This window comes from Anneissia japonica, unplaced genomic scaffold (assembly GCF_011630105.1).
Source record: "Anneissia japonica isolate Jap-2015-1 unplaced genomic scaffold, ASM1163010v1 scaffold287839_len198389_cov133, whole genome shotgun sequence".
NCBI classification, from domain to species: Eukaryota; Metazoa; Echinodermata; class Crinoidea; order Comatulida; family Comatulidae; genus Anneissia; species Anneissia japonica.
Window position 1 is genome coordinate 60954 of NW_022698111.1, and position 10741 is coordinate 71694.

The 10741-nt window shown below is 34.0% G+C and overlaps 1 protein-coding gene across 1 annotated transcript in view; it reads left to right on the forward strand.

Annotated features, from left to right (window-relative positions):
* Positions 1–4848, forward strand: part of LOC117102406 (E-selectin-like) — a 29885-nt gene extending 25037 nt beyond the window's left edge. The window contains exons 3-9 of the mRNA XM_033242659.1: positions 524–627; positions 1132–1262; positions 1830–1964; positions 3025–3135; positions 3661–3909; positions 4060–4198; positions 4599–4848. Coding sequence (XP_033098550.1) covers positions 524–627; positions 1132–1262; positions 1830–1964; positions 3025–3135; positions 3661–3909; positions 4060–4198; positions 4599–4848 — 1119 coding nt within the window. The remainder of the gene's footprint in view (positions 1–523; positions 628–1131; positions 1263–1829; positions 1965–3024; positions 3136–3660; positions 3910–4059; positions 4199–4598) is intronic.
* The last annotated feature ends 5893 nt before the right edge of the window (positions 4849–10741 follow it).

Sequence of the window (10741 nt, forward strand, 5' to 3'; positions counted from 1 at the left end):
GGGCAAATCCTGGCGCCAGCCTGGACAATTACTCTTTCCCCATAATCTGCGCTCATGGGTGCGTGAGAGTCCATCACCTCAGCCCCAACCATGTTGGTGCGAACATTTTGAGAATATGAACCTCTGAGTGCCCGGAAATTGCACTCTCATGTACTTTAAAAATCAATAATACATATGAACATATATACAGCAATTATTTTTCACCCTCCCCTGCATCTGCCCTAGAAGTCACCAATTCTAATCGGAGGAATGGGCGAAATATTAGATTGATGTTTAGATCCTGTGATGTTATGTTGGCCATTAACTTTTTTTTAAACATATTATTAAAATATACTTAAATATAAAATGTTTCACACTCAATAAATAGAAATTTAATAAATTCAATTATTAAATTTGGTTTCCACTCTTGTACAAAATGATAAATCACTCTAGAATCGACGAATTTAAAACAACAATATAATTATAGTGTTACGCCTAATAATAAATAATTGCATTATCTTTATGCTCTACGAACTTTCTATAGAACTTTGTGCGTGGAATTTGCTCAGGAGGATGGATCGGTCTCAGGAACCACGGAGGATATTATTCGCCATACAGTTACACTGATGGAACGCCATATGATTATGCGTATGTTAAAAATGAATTTTCCCTTTTCTTCATTTGTATTTATCTGTCTGATATGTTCAAATGAGGTGAATAAAATCATTAGGCCTATAAGCCTATAACGTTTTCATTGCCAATGGGGCCTATACACTGTACGAACAATGTCAATATAAATATTACGTTTTCTTAAACTAGATGTCTATTTAATTATTTTCTTCAGCATTTTCCTGGCATACCTATCGTTAGATAATCTATCTTACCTTCTATGCCCTTATTTAAACATTTGAGGTATAATTACTGTGAGGGAGGCACTTAACAAACAGCATTATTCTAAAGTAAAATACATCGAGATAAATAAAGATTTAAAAATAAAATACAGTAGGCATACAGTACATTATAAAATGCTTTTTTCCGTACATTACATACGGTAACTGGTATTTTGAAATACAACTAGTCTTCTATGTAGCAATTGCTTGTTGTTAGATTTTAGTCTAAGAGAAGCGACTTTTTCACTTTATGGATTAACAGAAACTATGCGAGTGGCCAGCCCGACGACAACGATGGCACTGAAGATTGTATAGGAATGTGGCCTGCATATGGTGACTTATGGAATGACTTTAATTGTGGTGTCTCTAAGTACTATGTATGCAAAGTTGAAGGTAGTCTTTTACAATAATTTTTTTTTAACTTTAAAATTTTGTGACAGTTTTAACATCTCAACTTCTGTTAAAGCATCACACTATTTCATTCTCATGATCATTTATCAGAGATTTTCGGCAATCATAGAGAACTAAGTAATCTCTTCGATGTATCATAGAAAATAAAACCTAAAAACATTGTCTTTGATGTATTTACTTTACTTTACTTTACCTACTTTAAAGCCGTAATTCCGCACCCATCTCAGCCCATCATGGTTGGGACTGAGGTGCAAACTTTTGGAGAAATAGTAACTCTAGATGGCCAGAAATCATCATCAAATCACCACTCTTAGCAGCGATTTTCGGCAATCATAGAGATCTAATTAATATCTGTGATGTACCATAAAAAATGAAACTTAATTGTCTTTGATGTATTTACTTTACTTTACCTACTTCATGTGTTACCAACTTTAAGTTTTTATGCACCAAAGGGTATGATCGTTCATGTCCAAGGTCGCAGCACGCTTATAAGAAATAATATTATTAATAACGATAATTATTAAAATTATTACGTTATATTTTTTTAAGCGTGTAATAATATACCTAACTGTGACGTAATCACATGTATTATTACGTCAAATGTGGCAACTTGTCAGAGATGTAATGGAAATTACGGACCCGCACTTGGCCAGGCGTACCTCAATAAAGGAACATTTTGCGAAGGTATGCAGCCTAAAGAAATATTTTCATATATTATGTTTATTACGCAACATTCATGCTTTTTTATTAAGTTACAATTACCTTCTGTTGCGACTCGGGAAAATTTTCCGTCTTACTATTGCCCCATTGAGGGCAACTAGCTAGTTGGCTTAAAATTAATGTGCAACTTTATTTGGGGTAGTTAACCAGAAGTGCAAAGATTCTAAGTTAGTCCCCCTACCCCGCCAATTTTTTTTTCTCTAGCTGCCTGGAAATTCATAGTTTGCTACTTTTTAGGGTAAAATTCTCTCCGGAATCTGCATTATTAACGTAAGCTGCGCGCGCGGTAACTGGTAGTGCGTAGGTGTTTTTGATGATCTATCCGAAAGCGATTTATAAAACGACACATACACAGTGGTAGGGAGTTTTGTTAACCTTAACTTTAACGTTAGTACCCAACATGCAGCGCGATAGCTCCAGCCCCTTTTGTAAACAAATCGAAATACGCATGCGCAGACCCGTAATTAACGTACGTCGAGCACGTAAAATCTTGAAATTAACGTACTTCGCAATGCAAGATGAATAAATTATGACGTCATCCGTTAAAGTTAAGGTTAACGTCGTGCATCGAAAACTCCCTAGTGTCTAGTTTTGATCTGATCGGAAATATACTTTACGTTAGGTGTCTAGGCTCAATCATACACTTTCGTCGATTTTTTTTTGTATTTCCATCTGTAATTAAACCAATCTTTTAGTGGTCATGAATAATTGTTCTATTATGTCAAATCTAATCGCGATGTCTAACATACTAGAGGGTAAGGGAGCGAAGCGAAAGTTATAGAACCAATACTATTTCAACTATACATAAAAATTTTTTTGTAAAGAGCTAAAAAAATCTGAAATATTAATTTTTTACTTTTTCAAGTCCTTTTTTTTTTATCATTTACGCAATTTATGATTGATAGAAATTATAAAATGAAAAGGCCTATGCCACCATTCTGTTTTCCAAACGTAAATTGAATACTAAAATCACGAAGACAAAAGGAAAATGCTCCGAACTTAACAATATTTTCTACTTTGTTAGAGAACTGTTCATGGCGATCAACCAGCACGATTTGTTACCCAGGGAACTGCCCAGATGGTGAAGACAGCTGTATATGTGAAACAGGTTTCACTGGATATGACTGTACAACATGTGGGTTACTATGTATTATCATATAATAATTATTATTTAATAAAAAAAAATCAATTCAGCTTTGTGCTGCCATGATATTTTGAATAAATGTACCTTGATATATTTGCGTATTACACCTGCTACCATCAATCAGTCAATCAATCAATCAATCAACCAATCAATCAATCAGTCAATCAATCGATGTTCGGTTCTGTCAACGTGTCGATGGGAATTGCATGAACAAAATATTTCAATTAATTGCAGGAAAAGCAGTCTTAGCTATTTTTTCTTGAATATTATTGTGTGGCTACTTTTGTTTTTCGTCAGTTTTTTCTATAATTCATCATGCAACAATATATAATTGGCTAAATCCGTTTTAATTAATGTTTTAAAACAATTATTGGCCTATATTTATTTCACAGTTTAAAACGTGTATTTATATTTTAGAAATTTTACATTTTTCAAAATAATTTTTCAAGTGAAATTCTAAACTATACTGTCATACTAGTTAAAGGCTTAATACTGTGCCTATACATTTCTACTTAGTGGTGTCGAGTGAGGCGCCAAGTTACAACTTCTGTCTTACTAAACTCCATCATGGATCTGGGGGTACAGTCGAACTAAATTGTATTAATGAAGGCCAAGTATCTTACACCAATCAGCCGGGTTTAACACTTCTTGAAAATGATTGGAGGAGTAGCTACACACAACCAACGGTGACGTTTCCACCATATATTACCAACTTTAAACTTGGAATGGTAAGAGGAACCACCATAGCAACGATATATAACAATGGTAAATATAAAAATCTTGTCAGTAATATCATATATGCATACCTCAACATACCAACTCAAACATCACTTAATTTTGTTTTGTTAAAGTATAATACATGCATTAAAAAATAGATAATGTTTTATTATGAACTTTACATAAAATTACCTTAAGCTGGTACAGCGTCAAGAGAAGTTGCAAGGATTGCTTGCACTGACAGCGCCACCAGAGACTCTCCAAATCAAGCTTTGTATCAATGTGCCGATTCAAGTCCAATCAACTTATCAGGATGGACTGTAGCACACAGAGATAGGTAAATTTAATCTATTCATGCCACTAAGGAAAGTAGGTTAAGTGATCAAGGTTGGAAATAAAGGGGAATTCCCTATAATTTATAGCGATAGTGTGACTTCGCAAGGAGACTTGTGTAAATAATATAGTTAAAAATATTTCATCGGTAATAAATTTACCAAGCACAATTTTGATGTAAACGATATAGTTCATAACAACTACAATAATTATAAAAAGAATACTTACTTGTGCATAATATTATAAATTATCATTTATTATTGTTATTAATTATTATTATTATTATTTTGATATAGATATAATTTTATAATAATAATAATAATAATAATAATAATAATAATAATAATAATATCAGAATGTACTGTTCTCCTATTATAATAAGAAACAAACTTTCTGCAATATAGAATTGACGTGCAAATTGAGATTGAAAATGGTGGTTACGTTACGGTAAATAATCCAGACACTTCTTCACAATTCAAAAAGTACTACACTGGGATTACATTGAGGAGAACGGGAAGTTTTACCTTTGATTTGATGGACCCTTTGCATTGCTTACCTACCGGAGGATGCTCAATCCCTATTTTTACCTGTGGTAATGACGTTACAAAACGAGTAAGTAGGGCCTACCTTCTGAATGCTATTAGGATTGGTTAGGAGATTAGGAATAGTTAGGATCCTTTGATTGTTTTTGTTTCTTCAGTAATATACAGCTATTTGTTTGAGATCGAAGAAATTTAAAGGCAGAAAACTGTGGATTACAAACTTCACTTGACCTGTTCTGTTGATGGTGACGATATTTAAGGCAGATCAAGCTTACAGTATTTGAATGAAGAGCCCGTAAAGTATATTTATTCCAAATTGCATTACTTGTTTTAAGTTTAATCTACCGTACTTTATTAATATGATTATTGATAAGATAAAAGTATGTAAAGAAATTCAAATCTTATCTATTTTAAAAATAATAAATAATAATAATAATAATAATAACTTTTAAAAATAATAGTGAAAAAAATGCTGGGTCGGACCGAAAACGGTGAAATTCTAACGAGTAGTTTTGTATATTTTATTTTCTTTCTTTGTGAAACTTTTCTTGACATAAGTGTCTCGTAGGTCTCTCTTCTTAGTGTTCCATGCTCATGGTGGTTTGAAATTAGTTTTCATTTTAAGCACATTATGCTGCACAACGTTGTTGTGTGATCAGAAACTTCATACTTGAGTCAGGAAGCCTGTGGGATTCTGTTGAGTTAGTGTCACACTAAAGGTGAACTGAAATGATGAGGCATAATGGGGTAACAGACAAATAATAGTACACTACAAAACAAGTTAAAATATAAAAGTAAAAGTCTTTAATAAATAGAATTCAATGCATCTTCTGTTGCCCTCAACAACATAATGGTTCTTCCCGACGGTTTATCGTTGCACATATAACGTAACTACTCAAATCCCATGGTATCGGTCAGTAACACCGCATGCACAGGTACAGACACAGGTGGCACTATAACAAATAAAATCAATTGTCTAATAACCACCATTCTTTTCATTACAATTAATCATTAATGAAGCCTATGATAATTATAACAATTTACTAATTAGTAAAACAAAATATAATTACAATGAACATTTAAATTGAGGGCTGTCTTGACGACACCTCCCTTACGTGACCATAAGTAGTTCGTATCGTTTGAGGTGTGTCGCATGACTTAGCCGCGCGCATATTTGTTTTTATACGGCGGTACACATCACACATTGATTACGCTAATTAAGGTCATGCTTAATTGCTTCTCTTCTAAATACGCAAATTATAGCGCTAGATGATCGTTTTAACCGTGACAGTTAGAATGAGCCTTTATATGTTGCAGGAAGTGAGTACAAAACGAAACAAAGAAAGCAAACACATCGGATTGGATGGAAATTGTCATTTTTATTTAATGCCTAATATATAATTAACTCAACATTTTATGGAATGGGAACGTAAGGCTGCTCTTAAAAAATATTATATATATATATATATATATATATATATATAATATAAATCATTAAAGGTACATATACAGTGTTTAAATAAGGACATGATGGAACATCGTAGGCTACCCTGTAGCTTTTCAACGAAGGACTTTTATTCGTTGAAAAGCTACAGGGTAGCCTACGATGTTCTATCATGTACTTATTTAAACACTGTATATGTACCTTTAATGATTTATATTATATATATATACAAGAAGTACCTTGATTTATATTTCAGTGTATGCTATTATTTTTTTCTAGCCGTACTTATTGTGTAATGGAGTGTATCTGGTGGTATTTGAATCTGCTTAACCATGAAGCCTCCGTGGTCTAATGGTTATGACGCTCGCCGCGCCTTGACAGCGAGAGGTCGCAGGTTCTAGGTTTTAGTGTTGTTCGGTGATGATGCAGCTACTCTCTTCTCAGATACGAAGTGCTTTTCTAAGGTCATCGAGTCCCGCCAGAGGCATTTTATTACACAATTTCTTTATTCATTTATTTACAGGAATTTTTTTTTTAAGATTCAAGATTCACTCAGTCACGGGTAGTTACGAAATGAAGTTTGTTTACTTACATTGGATTTATTAATGAATAAACCCAATGATAAAATGAATTTAACACAATATAACTAAATATTTATTCAGATACACTAAGATCACCTACATATATTATTATTTATTATTATTATTATAACTATTATTTTTATTGCAAAGTTATGTATATATCATTATGTTGTGCATGCTTAAACTACTACTGCTACTACTATTACCACTATCACTATCATTACTACTTCCACTACCACTAGGCCTACCACTACCACCACCACCACCACCACCACCACCACCACCACCACCACTACTACTACTACTAGGGACGTTAAGTTAAATAAACAAATTCTATTTCGTACATGTTGGTATGTTGGTACAGTAGATGTACGCGTGATATTCCCTAAGACCTAGGCCTACATTATTTTGTAGGCTAATTATTATTTATTTTAAATTTATTTAATGTTCTTTTTAAGATAAAAAGGGGGGTCCAAGTCTGCGGATGTTTCACCCTATATTTGCCATCTGCGGTCTCAGTTTGTTTACTTGACGTTTAAAAATGCACAAGTACAATATATAGGTACAGATAGGCCTGTAATTCATGAAAAACGATGACAATAGTTAAATAATGGTGACGATAGACCTAATGATGATGATGACTACGAATAAACTGGCCTATAATAAACATAGTTGATTTCTCGTGACCAGTGGGACTTGTTTTCTATTATACTGGCGTTACTCATCTTAAAAAGATACTAGACCTGCTGGAGCGTTGCTTACCTCGCATTGCAGGTATCAAAACCGCTCTAAAAATTAATATTCATGATTTTATTGCCGAATCATATAGCGCCACCAATCGACACTGCCTCAAACGTCCAGGACAAAAATTTCGCGGGCGGGCCGGCCACTGATCACTGCCATAATAGCTGTTATAATAGCGATCAGTGGGGCAAACAAGACGCGTCTTTGTAGGGGGTTGTTATTGTGACTATATAGTGTCACTATAACAACTCCCTGGTCTTTGCAAGGCATATTACAATCAATATTAACCACCACATGTATCATCGTTGATTACACCTATTAATTATGCTCTGATGTTCTATATCGGTATACAGATAAGTGGGTAGCGCTGTAGCAGTGTAGGGTTCTCACTGGATAAAATGTCACCCACGTTTCCACGTTCGGGCGGCGATTTTTTTTTTCCGTACGAAACATTTGCATGAAACTCCACTCGGGCTGTCTCGACTGACTCGACTCGAAAATCTCAATTCTGGAGGTCAAAAGGTCAACCAAAGATAAACGTCTACAAAACTTCTGAGATACAGCATTGTCGCTCGCTGTCTGATTTTGAAGAACACATTGACGTTTATAATACTGTACATACTCCAAGTATCGAAATGCACGCCATCGTGTCGGGATTCAATATTTCGACATTAATTATGTCATCATCAGGAATGTACGGAGCCCTCGAATTCATTCGTTCCCTCGAAATAATATTTCGTTCCCTCGAAATAATATTTCGTTCCCTCGAAATATTATTTCGTTCCCTCGAAATATTATTTCGTTCCCTCGAAATATTATTTCGTTTTCTCGAAATATTATTTCGTTCCCCCGAAATATTATTTCGTTCCCTCGAAATAGTATTTCGTTCCCTCGAAATAATTTTGAGGGCGCCCTTATAACTTTATGACTAGCTCTCACATCTTTCCTCTCACTCTCTTGAGCAGATGCCTGCTTTTTTCCTGTCATAGTTATTTTAAAGGGATATGAAAATGGATGTAGACGAAAGGAATTTATGCTGTAGTGACTTTTTAGTAAACTTTTTAGGACAGATCGTATATTCATTTTCATCTTTAGATCATGACTAATCGCATCATTCTCTTATACCGGATTTAATCGATATTACAGGGAGTTAACTGATAGGCGATAACATAACGTTTAACCCCCGAGGGGCATAGACACAGAATGTATGTGAATGGTTTGATCATGAGTTGATGTGGTAGCATTGCGTGTGCGAAGGTGGGGCTCGGAGGTTAATTGAGGGGCGTTAACTTGCAAAATAAGGTGATTTTTAAATACTTGCAAGTGAATTTCTATATGCCTTTCCTTGTGTTTCAGCTGGAGGACTAAAATACAAGTTACAATAACGCACCATCTTTACTGTCCTGTGTGCATTTATGGTCCATGTACACGTTAAAGAGCAGTGACACTGTTTGAAAAAAGAGTAGGGGATGATCTCCCGGTATACCGCCCATCCACCACCAGAAGGACCCCACTGGAAATAAGTCTTCTTCTAGACTTTCGTGGGGGAAACATTAATGAGGAACATGTTACGTGACAATCAGTCATAATGCAAAAAATGTCCAAATGAATCATTGTATCTCCCCCAAAAATAGAATACAGACTGCTCAGGGAATCCTGTAACAATTTGAAAAAAAAAAAGAATTATGTAAAATAATACTTGCAGACGAATTATAAGATAATGATGATATTGCGTCAGTATAGTTCTTTGTAAGGGGGAAGATTATAAGTAGACTTTTCACGTACAGTTCAGAGCAGGTACAGTGCACACCTGTTAGAAAAGTTTCCATCAAAATGTATCGCTCAATCATATGGTCAAACCTCAATTTAAAGACAATGAGTTATCTTAATTCTTAATAAAATATCTTAATGTTCATAATAATAATGTTAGTCATAATAATAATAGTAATAATAATAATAATAATAATGTTCATAATAATAATAATGAATATAATGATAATAATAATAATAATAATAATAATAATAATAGTAATAACAATAATAATATTAATAAATAATAATAAAAATAAATAAAAATAATAATAATAATTAAATAAAAATATATAATTTCGCTATTAATTAACTTGGCTTAAGCCTTGATCAAGAAGCACTTACAGTACAATACTATTTACTAGGCCTATAATTAACAACTAGGCCTCATTCATTGGTGCTCTGCTATTTTGGCAGGTCCAATGATGTCATCCTTATTATTTTTAGAGCTGTCTATTCTCAGCTTTTCTTTTAATGTCAAAATAACTGTCACCCTGTTTCATTTGATCAATTAAATGCTATTCTTTTCCTTCCTCTTTGAACGAAATATTATTTCGAGGGAACGAAATATTATTTCGTTCCCTCGAAATAATTAAATATTTTTTCTAACCATGTCCCTTTAGGGGCTCCGTAGGAATGAAAAATTATCCATATTTGAAAGCTTATAGGCACAAGTACCAAAAGTGTTTGACCAATCAAAACATTTAGTAGATGACATAGTTATGAAAAAACTAAAGATCAAAGCAACCTTAGGCTACCCTACTGATCAAAGTTACCTACAAAAACAAAGAAAGCTCCTTTGGAGCTTTCAGCCCATTGTTAAGCAATTGACTTGCCATGCTAAACTAATGGGTCGTTTAAATCAGCATTCCACAAACTTTTTAATTCACGGCCTATTTACGATTCTAGGCACCAAGCCGCGGCCCAGCAGCCCAGCCGCGCCATGGACCAACAGCATACCAAATCCTGGCAAGAACTTTTGATCATGAAGCCTCCATCACATATACAATATTTTTACATCATTATCTGTTCTCTTAGTGATAAAATTTCATTTTATACAAATTAAATATTATTTCATTAATTAAATAATACCGTACATTTGTGGTTCCACTCCCCCCCCCCGACAATTGTTGATTGTTTTTTTTCTAACATGATTCAACCGAACACGGTTCAGCCACACACTTCATAGCTTTCTCTTTCTTCCAAAACATTTTTACGCACACTCTGTTACTCAGCAACTTTGAAAGACTACCTTAATACAGGTATTATGTTTGGTAATAAAGTATTCACGTGGGCATTTGGTTATCAAGAAATGTGTGGTGTTGTTTACTGAGTGATCTTTCTAGGACAGGTCTAATATTTATTTTTATCTTTAGCTCATGACTCATCCCATCATTCCTCCATACTGGATTTACTCGATCTTACAG